A 21,112-nucleotide genomic window follows, 5' to 3' on the forward strand; every position below is an offset into this window, starting at 1 on the left:
CTGATATGATCATTTGACATTCTCACTCCAAAATCTGCTTAGTTTGAGGTTACTGAAATATTATCTTGTGATCTTAAATAATCTGCATACTTATAATAGTAGTTATTTGCAGAAAGAGGAAAACATGTCTTTCACATCTGACTGATATCGAAGTATGTGATGGATGCATGCATGATTAATAGGAGATTATATTTAGGAGTTCTGACGCCTCTGACTTTGACACAGGAGACAAGAACTGCCACATTTCACATGTTAGATGCCTCAAAAAAGGACCTAACCCAATTTATACTGACCTCATTTAGCTAGGGATGCTGTTTGAGTCTGAAGGGGAAGAAAACAAAATTTGCGATCAAACAAGATGCGTCTGCCTGCTCCGAGGTGGGAGTGTTTTCCCCGGGTCCTTGCATTAGTTACCGGGCTACAAACAGGTTAGAGCTCGTTTAGTGCTGGCCTGGCTAATGATCATTGTGTTGCTTTGAACTTAAAGTAGTTGATGAAGAAGCAGCTGTCTTTAGAAATCCTCATCAACAAAATTCTAGGTAACAAGTGGCCTCGARAAAAAGGAGCCGCATGCATTTTTTAAATAGATTCTTGCAGAAAATGTGTATCTATGGGGATTCCTCTTGTTCAATTTATGAAGGAGTACAAAATCCATGAAAAATATCAGTTATAGAAAAGGAAACACCAGCAAGTAAGAGATGYAGTTTTRTTTAACAAGAAAGCAAAATATTAATATAAGGGGAGAAAATTAAACGTTTTGTTTGATAGTGTCAGTTCTGCCATCACAAAGAGAACAAATGAAAACCTCAACAATCAAGCAGAATAATGGCAATTTGCTGAGTGCTTGTTACTCCCACTCACTGTAATGATAGTTCATTTCTGTCCCAGTTTTTATGGGCTAATCAGTTTTCCCTGCATCCATAATTATTAGGGATTCAATGTAACACACATCAAGCAAGCCGAGTGACACAAATCAAGAACGCCCACACACTACGTGTACCGTCTCTGCTTGATGTTACCAAAGTGCTGAAGGGGAGATTTTCCATAAACTTTTAATTTATGAAAAAGTTTCTATAATAATTTCCATCTGTTTTTGACCATGTGTGGATCTTAAGCACTGAACACAAACTGCATTCCTCAACGGCCAGAGTCCTGCAACTTTCAGGTGTGTCCCTTGTCCTACACATTTGATTTAAATGGTGAAAGTTTCTCACTAGCATGCAGTCAAACTCTAAAGAGCTTTGCTAATGAGCTCATATTGGAGTCMGGTGTGCTGAAGCGCAGAACTGGAGGAGGACTGGAGTTAGAGACCACTGATCTAAAGGCAGATTATGAGACACAAGGCTCTGCTAAAGTCTGACTAGTCCCTAAAGTATCATTCGTGAGTAAAAGTTACACTCTGTTGCTCTTTAAACTTTCCCTAAAGCTACTTTAATGCTGTTTTCATCTTGTGGATAGTATGAAAAAATAAAATAAAATCAAATTAATGTGAAAAAAATTTAAGATTTCAAACAAGACCTGAAAACAACAGTTATTAAAAATGAATGAGAAACAGCATGCGACTACAGGGAAAATGAACCCACCACCTATTATAACATAAAGCTGRAATATGAATGGGTTAGCTGGAGATATTTTTTACTCTGTTTTTTTTTAATTATGGCCTCTACAAGGAGCCTGAACTAAATATTATTTATCAGATACTGTTTCTTATCATGCTTCTGCTAAAGAGAAGAAAAAATGTTTAGAGAAAGAAGAGAACAACCTCTAATGCATGAAGTGGCTTGMAATGGCTAAAAAGTGAAAAAAGAAGCAGGTGAGCACAATTACAAAAGATCCTCTCACACTGAGAATAACCAAAGGTAAGAGAATTCAGAGTAGTCATGAAATCTGTYGATGAAGAAGGTTGAAATGCGTCTACCAGTGTCAGAGCATTTCTTTTAATATTCTTTAAAAGCACTTCTAACTGCACTGTGTATGAATGGTGCTATATGAATATACTTTTGCCAAAGCAACTTAAATGAAAAGCAGCTTCACACAAGCAACTGGTCCAAGGCTTGAATATCTACAAACACACTAAAATCTTACCCCTCTTCACAAGATTTTTTCATGTTCTGTATGCTCAGTTATTAAAACTATATATCTTTACATGTTCAATGCCCATTAAATTAGGGTGCTGGTGAAAAACATGAACGCTGGATGTTGTTGCTGAACAAAAACATCCTTTCATGCCGCCCAGGTGCAGTTTGATTTGTAAACTCTCGCCACTGGTAATTCACGCCTTAACATTTGCCTTTAGCAACTCTGGAAAGTATGTTTATTKGTCTGCTAAATGCCCACCTTTGGAAAGCAGCGGCTCTTTACAGTCGCTGTGTTTCCTAGCAACATRGTTTTTGTGCATTATGTGCAGTGCAAACTGTGACCTGTGTTGAATTGAATTGGGTCTAAAAATTTGACAAAGTTCGATCAAAAATGAYATGGTATTTAATTTGGAGATCAGACATGCTGGTTATACCGACGACCGTCTATTCTCTCTTTCTACACATCAATAAATTAGATTGCTGGATTTTGAAATCCAACAATTGATGATTACAACTAGGGCTGAAACGATTCCTCGAGTGATTCGAGTACCTCGATTATTAAAATTCCTCGAGGAAAATTGACCTGCCTCGAAGCTTCGTTAATTTATGTTTTATCATTTAGCGCACCGTGTTTCAGCCGGAACATTATTTGCGTTGAGCGGAGCTCTGACTTCCGCCTCTGAGTTGTTGACGGAAGCTACGTGTTAGCGRCATAACATCCAATCTTCAAGTTCGGCCCGCKGGGATTTTACTGATTGGTGATAATTCCGGGTTTTCATMGTTTTTGTGGGACCAATAAACATCCTTAAAATGACCGGCGCGATGCCGGGAGTTCAGCAGCCTTTCTGCTCCGGAGCTGCTGGTTGAACGGCGGGAAGAAGCTGAGGAGGATTTATACAGGTGAGCGGAGAGACTGAACACGGCGGGCGGCTGAGGGTTGATGCTTACAGGGTAAGAGCAGCTTTACGGATGAACCGCACAACAAACGTATATCATCCCGGTCTGAACAAACGGGAGGCGGAACATGGCTGGTAGATGAGTTTCTGAACGGAGGAGCCGTAAATATCCTGTCTTGCTCCCAACTGAGTGACCGCAATGAACCCTTGACACTCAAAAACAATTAATTTGGTTATGTTTGCTGTTTAAATAGCAAAACATTGGACTCTTTGTCTTTATTAAATTATCGATCACTACTGTGAGTAACTAAGAATCAACTCTCCACAAGGTTATTCATCTATAATTCAGTCAAATTAAAGAAATCTTCTTTGAAATAATGTCTTGTGTTTGGAAATGCATATCAAGTTTGTCAATTTGTCTAAACTAATTCTYATTTCAATTTAGAGCTAATCAGCATCAAAAGCAAAATAATTATCACCTGAGGCATTTATTATTATATCAACCATATCTTTGGTATGCATGGCATTTTTTGGAGAAATTTTCTAAAAACAAAACTTATCTGCCTTATCTGAATATCTTATTGTGCATGCTGTAATATCAGATGAGCAGAAATGATATGCTTCAACATTTACTTTGAGGTGTGTGTCTTCATAGATACGCAAGACTAATGCACACCAGTGTGTGATGGGGATCTAGGAATTAATGCATAAAAAAAGACTCATGCAAAGCCTGGAGACAGTGTTTGGATCATAATGTCAACAGAACAGAARGTYGAATGGATCATGCTTTGCAGTCTATTGTTCAGGAGGACTTCCATGAGGCATTAGAGTTGCACCATTCAAAGAACTGTGAATATCATTCTCAAAAGCATTGGGTCATAACCAAAATAGAGACTGACAGTAAAAACATAAAGTTTAGAATTATCCTCAAATCAGCAAATAGATCAGTTTTGATTATTGTGCACAAATAGCAAAAACTGAGTAACATTTAACAGTCTAAATCACTGGGTTCCATTTTTTCCTTATATTGTWACAAACACAAAATCTTTGCTACAACTGGATCCTCTGCCTTTGTTTTGCTCTATAGTGTGTAAACGTCTGTCCTTCTAAAATGCCCATAATGCTTCCAAATTATTTCGCTTAAGAAAGCTAAATATGCAGAAGAATTTGCCTTCATCTTTTCCAAATATTCCTGTAAATTTGTGCTGCGTGGAATATTCACAGTCATCCGGTGTCATCGTCAGAAACTGCTAAGAAAGAATGAAATGATCCCAAACTGATTCATGCTGRACTGGAGCCTTTCTAAATGAGGAAGCTAAACCGTGAGGGACTTCCTGGCAGGAGAATCTGATTTTCACTCCTATAGATTTATCTAAGTGAATAATGTAATATAGACAGCGTTGCTGTATCTCTGTCAAGCCAACCCCGGTCTTATGTCAGCAAAGATCTGGGTCACTACCCCCAAGTGTTTCCCACTGCTTTCATTAAACATTAACTATGTCTAAGTATATTTCTATGTCCTCGCCTCTGAAAACCCAGATGAGCTCCACTTGGAGAGAAAATAAGATGCAAGGCAGCTGATATGTTTCTCCATCTGCTCCAATGAAAGGAATGTATGGAAGTTTTTGCTCTTTTTTTTATTGTTTGAGCAGCTTTTTCCTGTCTAAAAACGAACTGAGATGGAGTTTTTTTTTGTTTTCTTTTACAGTAATTTAATYTTATCAGATATATAAAAACTAATAACCTGAACTGTGTTTGTATAAGACTACTAAGATGGCTATTTTTTAAATGGAAGACAAAAACTGTGACGGTAACAGAATTTAGAGAAAAAGATGGCGTTCTCACCGAGGTCACGTATTGTATATCCCGGCATAGTCTTGTTTCCCGGGGAAAGTCAGCCAGTTCCAGGAAGTTGTCCACCACCACTTGGCCAATCAAATCGTGTCGTGAGAACCTGTCAAAGTCATAGACGCTAAAGTGCAGCTTGCGGCTTGACAGCTCAGCATACGCCACGGGAAACAGAAACACCTCATCAAACACTGGGTTGAGAGTCTTGCGGTGCACCTTGGTTTGGTGCTTGGTTTTGCGGTCAGGCAGCAGGTAGATCTTGACATAAGGGTCTGAGGTCCCTGAGAAGTCCTTGGCAGGCAAGTCCTGGGCCTTGTGAATCTTCACAATAAGCTGCTCCAGGTCAAAGTCAAACTTTAGGATGAAGTGAAGACGACCGCAGCTGTCAGTCCGACGACCGTCTTCAGCATCTATAGATCGCTGCTTGTATAGCTCTGGTTTTATCCGGCCCAAACCGGACAGGGAGTCCTGGCGCTGAAACTGAGCTGGGTTGAAGTCGGGATTAGACAGGTTCATCTGACGACGAATGGAGTTATGCCTGTGAAAACGCATGTTAGTTATATGACATATCCAGTCTGACACATTTAACATTATGGAATCTCAAAGCAACCGGTACATATAAAGCTTAATATATCCTTCTTAAAATGCCAGGTTTCTGTAACATACAAAACAAAACGATGTGAAATAAATTCAGAACCCTTTCTCCCATTTATAYGGCAATAATCTGTACAATGTAATGTCAAAGACAAATACCGCACAACTGCCCCAATTACAAATTTCCACTGGAATGTCCACAAAGTCATCTGCAAACACACAATTGCAACTATTTTTATTTCAAGGCAACAAAAACAAAATAGTTTTCTAATAGCCATTTAGTTTTGTGAAACTCAGTGCGTGTAGCTGTACTCAATCTCTCATCAGCATTGAATTGAACACCAAATACTGGAACAAAACCTTCAGGGACTCATTTCTACTAACCGTACAGACGAGGTGGGCTCAGTAATTTGCCTCTGAACCCTGTCTCTGGCCAGAGTGTGAACTTGGTTTTTTTCCACTTTAGTCTGGGTCTCTAGCGGGATGTCAGGCGATGTGTGGCTTATCTTCAGGGCCGACTCGGGCACAGTCACAGCCGAAGGGGGGCCCGATGGTTCCTTCACACAACCATCCTCGCTGTACTCCCTTTCTTCTCCGTCCACCTAGACAGCATCCAGCAACATTTATGTTACTACAAACAAGTTGGTAGAAATATTACCTGGGAATATAACTGTAGAATCAAAAACATGTTGCATAGTTTTTTGTTCTCTTCAAAACAATGGCATTTGAAAAAAAAGTAATGGTTGCTGATTGTTTCATAATTGGCTACTGTGTTATGTTTTTATCATGTACATCACTTTGAATTGCCTTGTTGCTGAAATGTGCTACACAAATAAACTTGATTTTGTTATAAACACAGATCTAGATAATTGTCATGTATTTAAGAATACCACCTGACTCATGACACATACACATTATACATACGTCCTAACTCACAAACATTTAACCAGAATTATCATGCACATCTGAACTCCAAATGATGTCTAAATTTGTGCTTGAACAAAATATTTGTATTCAATAACACACATAAATGAGCTGTTTGTTGTTGKTCAATTTTGAGGCTGTATCCTTTATAAGTCGCATTACTAAAATGAAACATCATCTCGTGGAACAACTTCTTTACCTCTGTGAGGACAGGTTGTTGATCTCCTCCCAGGAAGTGTGCCCCCTTGAGGACATCTGGGAGGAAACGGCCACTTAGTGGCAACCAGCACAGTTTCCATGAGACAAAGAGAGAGACGCTAAAGAGCGCCAGACCACAGGTGGTCACCAGTAGGGACAGCAGACTCACCGATACATCTGCAGAGAAAGAGCAGGTGTTCAGTGAACAGGCAGTGAAAAATGCTGGCACAGACAAACCTACAGCAGAGTKCCAGGGATGGCAAGTTGCATTCATTCAGAATGCTAAATGAGAACACAATGTGACTTTTTTTTGTAATGCAACTATTACAAAAGATGATGCAGTCATGCAAGTACAGTCCACAGATACTTTCAATGTGTGGTGTACCGTATCGGTATTTTGAACCAACAAGATTATTATTGGATCAAAATACCGATAATGAAACACCTTAATCAGTCTAAAATAGTAAATACTAACACACTAAAATGCTTTGGTTATGTTTATTTTGGGATAGTAAGAGAGATTGGGATAGTAAGTTTAACCTTTCATCTGAGTACAAAGATAATTTCATAATCATAGAGGAAGTGCTTTTTAGCCTGCATACACGCTCTCAGCTGCAAGCTTACACATACACACACCTAAGTGCTGAACATYACAGAGGCTTAARGTTTTGGAGTTACACCCCCTAGAGGGGGTGTAGCATAGAGAATAAGAACTGCAGTTTAGTTCCTGGTTTGCGGCTTCTCTTTTCTCACAAGTGGACTAAGCTGAAGTTCCACCGCAGGGACAGATTCTCTGCATCATAACAAGTGACATTTTGCTTTGTAATTGATTGAGAATTGTTTACATTAACTTTTTGAACTTATCCCAAAAATTCCTTAATTGTCGAGTCCTTGACCACCTAAAGAACCAGGTGTTTCACTGACAGGCACAAGGATGCAGCACTGAGGCACATTTATTTCAAAGCCAAAAATTATAGACTTTTCTTGTTCTAGGATGTAAGAATTTCACATCATTCATGGTGTTTCYTGTTAATAAATYTTAAACAGATCAGTTTACTTATTCATATTATGTATCTAATCCTATTTGAGGAGGAAATATGTATCCAGGACTTTCCTGTTGTTTTCTTACAGCAAACAACAGACAAGAACTAGGATTCTCTCTGCACTGGTTGTCAATCCAGCTAAGTCTAATCAAATTAGATTCAAAATGAACTCCCCGGAAATAAAAACAATCTGATTTAAACTAAAACAATTTAGTTTTATATGCATGTTTCTGCACATGTTCACCTACAGAGTAGTATTTCTTCCATAATCCATATTTCATTTAGACTGTAAACTGTATCACAGAAAATTGGTATCAATTAAGCGCAATCACATGCATTAATGAGTCCCCTCTATTAGTGAAACTTCCACCATGTCATTCACTCTGGAGCTTATTGGTATAAACGTGGTTTTATCTGAATGACGACTGGAGCTAAAGTCAAAAGAGGCAGAAGTAATGCAATAGAGAAGAAAACTGTGGATGAATAAGCTAGGTTTGTATTTGGAAAAAAAATACTCTGCCATGACAAGATAAAAAAAACAAAAAACTTTAGCCTTACTACACATCTTTTTTGCAAACGAGGTTCACAACACATTCAGAAGTGGATGCATAATGATTGATGGATATTTGAGCTCATCAAACATGAGTTATGTTATCCATTAGCAGAGAAGAGGTTCTTCCTCTTTAACAGCTGGGTAATAGCACAGTGTAGAGTCAGACAGATGATGCTCCCCAGTACATCTTTCTTGGGAAGCAGCCTTTCAGTAAGTCATCTAAAAACCATGGCTGATGCGGTCTGCTGAGGTCAGATGCTTTTCAGGGGAAGGGTTTCAGAGCTGAGAGCGTCCCCCTGTACATGTCTCTCTGGRTGGTTTTCTTTGCTGCTAATCATTCCAAATTAGATTCAACAAACTGAAGGAACATCTGAACTGTTGAGCAGCACCAACATTTGTGATCCATCGAGCACCCACAAAGTTTCAAGGAGGATAATTTCCCATGTGCATTGAAAATTATGGAAAAGAAATGCATTATRCATTCTTCCAAGACATCAAATGCAAAATATGAGTGAAGGTTATTTAGACTGATATGTATAGAAATCCATCCATCCATCCATCCATCCATCCATCCATCCATCCATCCATCCATCCATCCATCCATCCATCCATCCATCCATCCATCCATCCATCCATCCACAATTACAGAATTTATTTGAACACCAAGCCAATGATAGCTTTTTGTTTTAGACACTTCTGKGTTTTTTAGGACTGAGAAATTAAAATACTTTGTGTTTAGCAACCTGAAACTCCAATGGAAATAACTTTAAATCCAGTGGTTGTGTGCAAAATGCCAGACTTTCTAACACTATAACATTCTCATAGTTCATTGCTTGAATTTTGTAATGCAGTCTTGTCCATGATAATGCCTCTAAATTCAAACCACGTTATTAAAATGCAAAGATGTAGAAATTAGAATAGTCAAATGGTTTCCATAGCAACTACCAGTGGCTTTGTCAGCAAAGCAGGTGGCTGTGAACGTGGAATCGGTGTGCCAGGGACAGGTACATGCTCATTTAATTCATATTTTTGTCAGTGTAGTATGCTGACTGTAGTGAAAAAAAACTACGTTCTTGGTACGAGTTTCATAAAACATAATTAAACCTAAAAGAGGCAGCTGAACTAAAAAACTCAGAATCTCAGCAGCTAAACAATTCATGATTGATCAAAATGTGGAGCAGATTTTAAAACTAGACCTGATTTACCAATGAAGCAGATAGACAGCAGGTTATTCCAGCAGTGAAAAGCGGGAGGATCACCTTCTTTAATAAATTGGTTTAGCCGAGGATCAGAAACAGCCAATGAGACGAGACCCAAATCAGACTGCCAGAAAGCGACATAAATAGATGCTGTTTGCACCTTTACAAAATGCATAAACATATAGTTTATGCATTAGATGTGACTTTTGACACGTATTCGACAAGGTTAGTTCAGCTTTATGAGTTGTTTGTGTGTTTACACATCGAGGTCACATCAAAGTAATATGAAATGTTCATGTGCATGTGGCCAGGAAGGCTTTCCATAACTTTGTGCACCTGTYGCCACTGAACAGATTGGAATGCAGGTGACTTTAAAAACATCGTCAGCGTTGTGATTTCTCTTGTATTCAATTTTGCTCTTATTGTTACAGAGACAATAAAAAAAATGACTATCTACTTTTATTTTCAGCAGACATGTTTTCGTGTCACAATCCTACCTGCATCGCTGTCTCCTTGATGTTTTTGCCCACTATTTTGGGTAAAAACCCCATACAAAATCCATTAGTCTGAGTCAATTAACTTTTTAAAGCCTTTTTGAAACCCRTTGGGTGTCTCTTCCTTTGAAGTCCTTTTGCGGGGTGCAATCAAGACAGTCAGGTCTCCACTMTATTGAGTTAATTRGATTCTGTTAATCAGTAAGCTCATTCGTCACTGAAGGAAGTCAACAATTATAATTAAAAAAAGGTCAGAGGTTTGCTAAGAAACTGTCTGCAGTGGGGCTGCTTCTTTTTTATGTGACAATAAATACAGAAATAATGGTAACAGAATCAAGGTTTCTGAGAACCAATAATAGTTGAAGATGATCAATGTAAACAGTGCAATCTATAATGGAAAATTTCAATTACTTGGTTGGTTGTCATTTAAAGACTCCCGAAGAGCATCTTTTTACTATTGGCTAGTMCAGTAAAATCATGATGCATTAGGGTGAAACAGAATTTCACAAAAGAAGACCAACGGTAGTGTTTTACTCTACATTGTGTCAAATAGACTGCTGCACTAAAGGTGTTTTTCTGCCCCTGAAGCTAATAAAACTTTAAAGCCCCAAAGTGAACTGACACAGCAACGGCGGCTTTTATTGATTTCAACTAAATCTCCCTTTGATGAGGCAATGTGTGTACACAAACAGCGGGTTTTAGTGTGGCTGATGATTGTCTAAGGCTTATTTGAACTGAGAATTGTGATGCACAGCCAAAAAATGGAAAGTAAAAAATCCCACCCCCACTAGCTTTGGGGGTTCAATATGCTGCCAGCTCCACATGTTTAGCTCTTAAAATAAAAGCACAAACACAGCTACCACTTTACAATGTTGAGCAAGATTGGTTTCTTCTGTTCTTTTTTCATAACTAATCAATTGGTTTACCAGTACTTCAGCTGGAGATTAGGTCAAATAAAATTGTATTCAGCTCACAGTCATATCCCATAATTACTCAATCTGCCTTTTTTGTGTAAGACAAAAAAGTCAGCCTTAAAAATTCAGACAAATACGGTAAGTTATATTTCTACATTTTTGTTTCTTATACCTATTTCCTATTCCATACAAAAAGCCGTAGCCAATACCTTTACATTTAGGCAAGCACATTATTTAAGACATTTTAAGCTGATCTGTACTGGCCTCTAAGACAAAACCCAATGCCCATTATTTGCTTATATACTTTGTGTGGTTTTATGTCAAGCAGTGCTTCTGCATATTGCACAGCTACATATTGCACAGCTACATTTTAAAACAACTGCCTGGACATTATTCTGGTGATGAAATAAAATCTAGGTTTCCYCTAGAAACCCTTTACAATTTTGTCCGCACAGTGAAAGAATGTCTGTTTTGGTTGCTGCAGCTTCCTCACCTTCTTTATATCTGCTTTTCTCAGACATATTGCTGTCTGAGTTGCCTGGAGTGCAACTACAACACGAGATTTAAAATTGTATGATGTTCATAATAAATAAACAGCTTTTTTCCATAAGTTTTTTTAGCTTCATTAACTGGAACCGCAATGATCTATGACACAAGCTGACCCATCAACAAGTCATATCAAAAGTGACAGTAAACATGTCAACATTCAGCTGGTGCTCCACATGAAAACATGTTCAGCAGGAGCAATACATGAATTTACTAGTGAGGCATAATGCACTTTTTACATGACTGTTTAACCCTGAGCAAAACTTTACTTCTCTTTCCTAAATACAAATTATTCTCTAAACTTCTACCTAACAGAATTTGCTTACATTTTGTCAACACCACACCTCATAATATACAGTAAACAGTTGATTAACAATATACTGGTTAAAATAGCATGTTTCTGGTTTTAGATTGTTGTTTTTTCAGTATTCTTTGCAGAGGATTTTTTTTTCCATTTTGGTCTCTGTGGTACACACATAACACATCATGACTGAATACCAATATCATTATCCATCCATTATAATGGCTTCCAATGAGTTCCAATCATCTGTTATCCAATAGATTGCACAGCCACYTTTACCAGGAATAACATTATGGATTTGCTGCTTTGTTTGAGGTAATGACTCAGTTTGAGAAAATCTTCAGCTGCCATAAAGATGGCATCACAGTTGCATCTGGAATACTTCTAAATACAGATKAGTATAACATGTTGGTGGTACACTGACTGCAAGATGTTTAGGTTCTTTGTCCTGGTTTTATGGTTGCAAAACAAGCCCAAATKATCAGCTCTCCATCCCTTTTCTCTACAGTTGGTATAAAGTGCTTGTGCATTAGCAATGTGTTTAGTTTTCCAAAAACACACTGTATTATGGAAAAAGTTTTAATCTGTAACTGTATAACCTGATGTTGCTTCATATATGTAATCTGCTTACTCAATATTAATCTGTTTGTCTTGGACCTTTTATACAATTCTTCTGCATTGTCTTGCCTTGTAGTAAATTTTACAGAACATGGACTTCTGAAAAATTGGTTGCTGTCATGAAAATTTTCTACTTCTGAATAAACTTTACTATCATGTAACTGAAACTCTTTAAAGCCACTTAACTATTCCTATAAATTACAATGAATTGATGGACGTCAATACTTGTTTTCTCTAACTTTGATAAAGGTACACATGACTTCTACTTTTCCTTCTAAATTCAATGGAAACTGCAAGAGTATACTTAGTTGAATCAACTGTACATCAAAGTTTTCTGACCGATCACTGATTACAAATCTTTAAAAACCCGACCTGCTGATTCTGATTTTGGCCGATACAAATATTTTTTGTCTTCAATGTTGTTGAGTTGGCAACAGTGGGGTGACTATTGTTGACTGCAAACATGTAGACATGACATTATTTTTAAGTCATCCAGAGGTCACCATCCCCCCATTTGCTCTACAACAAACCATAGTGGTCTACGTTTTTAGTGCCTCGTTTGAGCTGGTTTGTGCCGTTAAAACTGTTCTTTGTGCAGCTTTCATTTCTGAGCTCCACAACAGGCCAAAGTGCTCTACTTTGCTTTGAAATTTTAACAGCACAAAACTGCACAAACGTAGCTTTAATACTTTATTCTATTTGCTGAAATCTTTCACAAATCAGGTTTTTGTGTCTGCAGGAGACATGGATAGGCCTGAGGAATGTTTATTTGATGTGGTAAGGAATTATGCACATTTGTCCAATTCTTCAATAAATAATACCATAATAACAAGACTGACGAATGGTTAATAACTTCTGGATGGAAACGGTAACTTCGTTGTTTATGGAGAAGGCTGTCTGCAGAAATGCGTGGCACTCTTTTCCTTACAGGTTTGCAGAAGCAAAACAGGATTCACGGAAAGAAGAGAAACACACACGGGTAGTTGCATGATGCATACTGAAGTGAGCRCGGTGTCCCTCAGGTTTGAAACCACATGACTGCGGATTGACTGTTCGGCTCCAGACAAAATATGTGTGAGCCTATAGAGTGACCAATTAACTTGTGAAAAGAAACCAGAGTACCAGGAGAAAACCTACCCAAACACAGATATCCTCCACACAGAAATCGCTGGCCTGGATTTGAACAATGGACCTTYGTTCTTTGAGCCAACAATACTGACAACTACTCTGGCATGCATTCCATAAGCTTTCTAATATCAGTAAATGATTCACCCTTATGGTTATACTGTTACTCCAAGCAGATAAGAYRGAGAAAGCCAATGATTATGACAGAATTGTTGTTTTCTGCAAGGTCTAGCATCACGTACAGACCCAGGTCAAGTTGCAGCCTGTGGCTATCTCGTTAAACRCTTCTATTTCCAATTGGAACAATCTTCTATGTTCAAAACATGTTTCAGTTCAAGAAATAGTTACAGCCCAGTCAGTTGTGGGTCATTAACAGGCACACAGAGACTGAGGGAAAAGTGTCTTTCAATGGCAGTCATGTTTTAGAAGTACATTTACAAATGGCTGAAGGATAAGAGCTGCACATAAGTTCATAGACATTTTTAAGAGAGGAGAGGAGAGGAGAGGAGAGGAGAGGAGAGGAGAGGAGAGGAGAGGAGAGGAGTCATTAACTTTATTGGGTTCATTCAAGAACATCACCAGAGGCTTGAAGATTTCTAAACCAAATATCCAATAATGTCATGTTGCCGAGCAACGATACCTCCAAAATGCAATCAAGGGTGTAATGAAACTAAACCTGTTTCTCTCGGCATTTAATCAATCTCCCAACTCGGAGACCAAGAAATGAACGTGATTTTGCCTTTCAAACGTTTAAATTTCAACATTGCTCTCATGTGTGTGATTTGGTTCGATCTGTTCTGCTTGATATAATATGAAACAAACTTGCTTAACACTTAAAATCATCATGCTGCATAGTTATAGATACAGCAAGCTACAAATTTGAGCAGACGAGTATTTATGTTGTTTCAGCTTTTTACACAGGATAAAATGAAATATGGTACTTTTGGCTGTACAAATACTGCCAAAAGAACCTACACAGATTGAAACTGTAACACATCCAGTTTTAATCTGTTTAGTGTAAGTCACATGAGTTACTTTCCCAGCAGCAACCTTCCCCATGTCAAAGTTTGSTGTTTTTTGGTCTCAGTTATTCAAAATCTTTTTTATTTATTTTTATAACTAGTTGTTGTCTCAAAAAATCTATAATGACAAATAATAAACGGAACACTGGCAAGTTTTGATACCCATGTCACACATTTTCTTGAACAGATCAACTGTGGCAGCTTGACTTATCTTAATATCAAACTAGATAAATTACAATATCAGGTACATAGACTGGTTATGGTGGAGCATTTTAAAGCCACATGGTGTTATGGGGATTTCAGCAGATGTTCCAAATTAAAAAAGTACTTAGTAGAAATGTGCCGATCAGGCTTTTTCCTGCCGATTCYRATCACCCATGAGGGCCGATCACTGATATAGATCACCGATACCGATCACATAATTATTATTTTTTTAATCATAAGCACTACATGTTACATTATGTGGAAAAAGGAACCATKAATTCACCTTAATTTAGACAAAAAACGTGTTTTTAATAACTTTTTCCAAGAACAAAACAAAACAGGCATTACTGCTAGTTCTGATTGGCTGTTTCTGACTGAGCGGAGTAATTATGCAGAACAGGGAGGAGATCGATTAGGTTTTCAGAGATTATCTGTCTCATGTTAGGACTGCTAAAGTTTTAATACGTATGTAAAAAAAAAAAAATTAAGTTAGATGCTGCAGCTTTAAGCAGAGGTTCGGTGTGAGAGTCACAACCAGGTGGAGCAGAAGCGGCGCTCCCTCTGTGAAATATTACTACCTGTAGCGCGTAGCAGCGGTTCAACAGCGAGAACAGAACCAGCGTCTTACATCGCAGCTCGACGACTTAAATAATTTTGTGGGTTATTTGTTTAGCTTTTCTGACTGTCTCGCTAATCCGGGTGAGTGTTTATAGCTGTACGCTGCTTTACCTGCTATCTGATCCTCCATATGTATTTTTTTACTGCAGTGAGCCTCAATGTAGCCAAACTCCGTCAAGTATGSCATTGTTTTTATGCCATATTAGATTCGTCGTGTTGATGCATTTTGACGTGCTTCACCCCACRTGCTTCGCCGCAACACGCAAACTTCCCCATTTACTCAGTGTGTTATAATTTCACACCACATGCTTAGTATTTGTTGCTGCGCGTTTGCTCAGAGTGAAGGAAAGAGGAGACCAGCTGCACCGGCAGGCTGCGAAATGAGATGCARGTGATCGGTTTGTGTGATCGGGAATATGAGACAATGATCGGTGATCACCGATCATACACTTTTTCACGGAAATCGGCCAATTTTGATCGGTGGCCGATCGATAGGCACACCTCTAGTACTTAGACATGCCACTATTGTAACTGTACCAATCATTGAGTCTAGGAGGACGCATACGGTTTTCATGGCTGGATCTGAGTGGTATAGTTATCTAGCATTGCACATAGTGTTCAGACACCATCTTAGTCAGTCCGTTCTGTACGCTGCCATCAAAGTAACTCTGACCTAGTTAGGTGTTTGAAAATGTTCCAGTCAAGTGAAAAAGAACAAGCCTAGACTTTGAAAACGATGCTTATTGGACTCTGCAAATTATGTATTTTGTGAGATAATAGTAGCTCAAATCGTACCTCAGATTTTGTAACTGCAGGCATTTTTATGTTCAAAAAGACACTGAGCAAATCAACTTGAGTAGAACAAGTTGGGATAATAAAAATTGCTCTTATAATGTCTTATCTCCTCTTCAAACAGAGAAACTGAGCAAATGTTTGTGAAAACCATCATGGAATTTGCACATTATCCTCCTGAATGAAGCTGCACCAGAAGCCTGAAATAATCAGACACAGTTTAGGGGAAAGCAAAGGGAGACTTAGCCACTGAGTTTAATCGTTGTCACAGCCACAGTCCATATCTATTTAAGTTTACACGTGTAAGAACATATTTATAGAGTACAGTAAACCTAAATAATCTATTTTAACCTGAAAATAGTACAAAAGGTTCCTAGAGGCTTACTAAAAATGTGCAGTAATTGTGAAACTAGACAATATGGGCAAGAAAGCAGACTTTGTGATTGTGCCACCAATCTTAGCACCCACCGCAGGCGGCATTGTGAAGTCCCATCAAGTAGCAAGCAGCCTCATAAAAATAGTGGCACAGTAGTAATACGGGTTTACAAATTTCACAGCAGCAAAGACATATTCACCTTTCACAGTACGCAGGTGAATTGATTACAATTGACCACAGATTTTAAAGGTCTTTATAAATGAGCAGCACACAACTGTTCTGCAATTTTCGCCACACGTCAGGTGGAGCCGTTAGAATGTAAAGAACCGATTCTGTGAACGGGTTTGGTTTGTATTGGAAGTTTCAGTATCGACTGATTGTAATCTGTGTGGCACAAGTACAAAGACTATTTTACCAGTCAGTTTGAGCCGTGATTCTTGCTTGTCTGTATGTATCCATTATTTTACACAGTGAAATGCAAATGTTACTTTGCACACATTGCAGTTTTTCATGATTGTTGTTCAATATCTTTGCTTTACACAATAAAATAAGCTACTGTTAAAAATGCAGATAGTTCTTCTCGTTCGCTGAGAGCAAATTTCAAAATCAACAAATATCAAACAAATTTTTTTCCAAATTGAACATTTTTAATTATTTCCCAGCAAATGGGGTAAATCTTTCATCCATTCATTTATCCATCCATTAACCAGCTTATCCATGTTGAGTCTCAAAGAAGGGCGATTAGGCATGCCATTGGGCAAGGGATAGGAAGCTGCATCATACTATTGCACTATTGGCAGTAGTTTGGTAGTCATGACAACTTTCGCAAGGAGAATAAGCCACAGAAGGTCATTGCTGAAGAAACTGGACTAAGGCCTCATGCCAGGGTCTTTTTTTAACTTAAAAGACCCAGTAAGTATTTTAAGTTAAACCAAGAGAAATTGAGTAAAAACAAAAAAAAGCTGTTTTCAAATGATTACATTCCTTATGAGGGGTTTAAAGCCACCCAAACCAACCTGACCCTGAGCTATAAAAAAGTGATTGACCGCTACGTCTAATAATCTCCTCAGGAGTTTGGAGTTCAGAATTTTAAAAATGAGAAGTTGTTACTGGTAATAGGTTCATAGCAGTAGAAAGGGGTCATTTCAATCATTCAATTGTTCAATTTCAATTATATGCCCAAACTGATATAAAGCTAATCAAACATGAATTGTTTAAGTTGCTATCATCAGCTTTTTTCGGGGGGGATTTGCTGATTATAAGTCAGGATCAGTTTCAATCAATTGTATTTTGCTAATATTTATATAATATTAGTTTAACCAAACTGTTCAATAAACAATTCAAATGATTCCATTCCATACTATACACCCCAAGACATCAGCAGAAAAACTGTCCTTTGTTGTGACTCTATTTTTTTTCTGTGAGCCACTTATTTGGGCCTCAGCTGCACAAGGTCCACATTGAGACTCTTACAGCTGCCAAAATGAGAGAAAAAAACAGAAATATTGAGTATCACTGCTAATCTCCAGCCTCTCCCACAATGATCAGAGGGAAAATTGGTTGTTGGGAATCAAACCGTGTTTGTGCGTACATTAATAGTAGTCTACAAGAGGAAGTGGGTCACACTGTCTCTGGGGAACCAATCTGGTAGCTTGAACCTTTTCTCCAGCACACATGTTTAATAATGGATTGTAAAAATTTTAAAGGGTGTGCTTGTTACAATTTGATAAGGGGGAAATAGTAAAATGAACAAAACGTGTGGACATGCACTRCATGTCGTCCATCAAKACCATCAGTACAAGTATTTMAATTCATTTTTAATAGAGTAATTTAGATATATTTCATGGTGGTTTTAGCTGCAGAATATCTTTACAATTAGCTTAAAATGTGTGCAGACCAAACGTCTCTTATGTTAGGTAAGTTAGAATTATATAAAGTATTTCTATTTATTAAATAATGACAGAGAGAATATGTCAGGGACCTATTAATGTCTTCAAAATTAGAAGATCTAGTCTCATCTTTGAAGGATTCTCCCCAAAGACCCGTGGCTTTCCAAGTTAAGGTCAGCAGCTCACCATTCCAACCATAAACAGTGCTGGTGGCATCACCACTTCCCTTTCTTCACCCGAGGGTATAAGACATGCTTCTGCAGCTCAGATGACAACAAAGTTGACCATCAAACTATGACTTAAGATGTCCTGGTCCCAAGAGCACAGATGAACAACCTTTTGCTTGTACATCGTGTTTGCTATGAAGACTCCATAATGAGCACAGAAGTTCAATAACAAAGCAACTCGGGTTCATATCGAAGGGGCCATTCGTTCCAAACACACTCTAAAAAAGGGTGGGTAATCGGAACTACTGTTAAGACAACACAAACAGAATTTAATAGAGGAATGATGGCTTAATGAAAGGTATGTTTAATACCTGCTTAAATATTATTTTAAGGTACTTTTTTATCTGGGAAAAGAGTCTCATTGGAAAACATATTCTTATCAATTTAATGTGACTTTAAAGGAGTGTGCACATAATGCCATTTTATAACACAATCAAGTAACTGTTAACTTCAGTTGTTACAAAAAATACTATGCATCAAATATGACCCATAAGAAATTTGACTTAGTAATTTAACACCTTGGAATTAAATGTCTGTCTCTTTAAAAATTCCCACTTATTCTGAAACTCTGCCTTCAGACAGTCATCACAACATCGCTCCACGTTTTTGCTAGCTTTGCACTTACAAGTAGCTGATGTAATGAGCTCAGCAGAGTTCCACCAGATGTTTGCTAATTGCTGCTGGGTAGTCTGAAGGAGCTGAGCGGGGGCGTTGTGGGGGAGGGGGGCCCTGTGATGTGGAAGTTCAGTATCTTGCAAACTGTGCAGCTCTGAAGAAGAGCTGCGACTCAAAGGCGGCGTTCAATCCATCCAGGCGTTTTGCACAGCTTAATGGTTGCCAAAKRAGACTAAAGGATTTATCAAACATGCATGAAACTCCAGATATGTTTTTGATAAGGGAATAACATTATATCAAGATGTAAAGCTTTACATAATACTGCCTCTTTAAAAGAAAAACTAGGATTTTATTTATATTGAGAGCTCCATTATGGTTTTATGTCAAGCAGCACCCCTGGTTTGTACAATGGATTYAWAATGAATCCTCGAGGTTTACATTGCTGATCTTAGTGCTGGGAGTTGTGATTGATAATGGGTGGGGCTGCTTCTCTCTCTCTCTTTCTCCCTTTTCCAGTCTGGCTGAGTGAACAGCAAATAAAAGCAGCAGTTCTATCCAGCCGATGTGAAGGAAAGGGTTTCTCACACACTCAGATCTAAAGTGCTTTAAATCCAGTGGATCTAAAGGATCTGAGCAACAAGTTTTACAGCTTAAACTTCTGAATTGCTAGTTAATTTGGAACATGCAAAAACTGTTGGTGTATGTTATTTATTTTACTTTATTTATTTATTTTTACTTTTTACATCAGAAAATCAGGGGTTGCCCTCCTTTCTTAAACTGACCATAGATTTTAAAAAAAAGAAATTAAATTCAATTAAAGTGTTATTCTGCGATTCAATTTAAAATCAGGTAGAACAGGTGTGATCTGTTTAAATGTTACATTTTGTTTCTTTAAAGAGGAAAAGGTCCCTCTCATAGCAGTGCAACGCAGCTGTCGAAATAAATAATAAAAATAAAAATAAAAAAAAGCTTCACTCTTGTTAAAACATTTTCTCAAATAGCTCCACGAACTCACTATAATGACATGCTATAGCCTTGATTTGACTAAACAGTAACTACAGTGAAAGGCTTTGTGTCACAGAGCCTGACCTGAGTCCGTGTAGCGCGGTCTGGCGAGGTCCCTGAAGTAGTAGATGAAATCCAGACAGTTGTCGTCCTGCACCTCTCCCTTTGAGCACAGGTCGGAGAGCAGCTCCAGCGCCTTTCGACAAATCTCATCCTCTCTTTCTGCAGGCATTGCCTTCCAGCATCCTTCTGACTGCTCCGGCTGATCCTCTTTGCCCCGCACACGAACACGCACCCACTCGGCCAAAAGCGATCGCTCCGTCTCACMAAAGCATCCACCGGCGTAAACACGCGCGACAGAAAAAGAGAAAGATCGCCAAATAGTTCCTGCGCGCTCGGCGCATTCGCGAAATCTGCTGGAAGTCGATTGTATCCAAAGTTGAAGTGAGTTTGAAGGGGAGAGGAGACGCGCAAGGTTTAGGGTGAGGTTTAAGAAGTTTTCATCTATTAAAAAAAAAAAAAAAAAAAAAGAATCCGTGTTTTTTTTTTATGTTCACTAGGTATTGCTGTTATGCGCCCTCGTTTTCCTCTGATTGCTTTTTTGTGCTCGTCGCTCAGCGATGCTTCTGAATCACTCCTTCTCCAGGCTTTGGCTGCGCCAGTCAAGGTTCCTCCTGAATGAATGCGCTCCTTTCACCGCGCTCACTTATTTCTCAATGCACTGATACAAAAAAGGCAGACAGGAAATTCAGCCTCCATCAACACTACCTCCTCCTCCTTCACCACCATCACAAAGCCATCCTGAAAACCAGTGTTGAAAAGCCCCAGTCCTTCCTTTTTCAAAGGTGCATCTCAGTGAATCACATTTTTGGTTAATTATTTTTCACTAATTCAATTAAAAAAATAAAAATAAAACACATGATAATATTTATTCTGTCAGATTATTTCTGTTGATTAAGGTCAAGGGTCTGCAGCTTTTAGGGGCCAAGAAAAAAATGATGGTAACCTGTAGCCATTTGTTGAACCACTATTT

General features: G+C 38.3%; 1 protein-coding gene across 1 annotated transcript in view; it reads right to left on the minus strand.

Annotated features, from left to right (window-relative positions):
• Positions 1–20,815, minus strand: part of syt9b (synaptotagmin IXb) — a 35,686-nt gene extending 14,871 nt beyond the window's left edge. Inside the window, exons 1-4 of the mRNA XM_008411700.2 lie at positions 20,164–20,815; positions 6,540–6,715; positions 5,801–6,018; positions 4,820–5,360 (exon numbers count right to left, since the gene is read on the minus strand). Of these exons, the coding sequence (XP_008409922.1) occupies positions 4,820–5,360; positions 5,801–6,018; positions 6,540–6,715; positions 20,164–20,311 (1,083 nt within the window). The 5' untranslated portion in view covers positions 20,312–20,815. The remainder of the gene's footprint in view (positions 1–4,819; positions 5,361–5,800; positions 6,019–6,539; positions 6,716–20,163) is intronic.
• Between the last annotated feature and the right edge of the window lie 297 nt (positions 20,816–21,112).

Source organism: Poecilia reticulata, linkage group LG6 (assembly GCF_000633615.1).
Source record: "Poecilia reticulata strain Guanapo linkage group LG6, Guppy_female_1.0+MT, whole genome shotgun sequence".
Classification (NCBI taxonomy): Eukaryota; Metazoa; Chordata; class Actinopteri; order Cyprinodontiformes; family Poeciliidae; genus Poecilia; species Poecilia reticulata.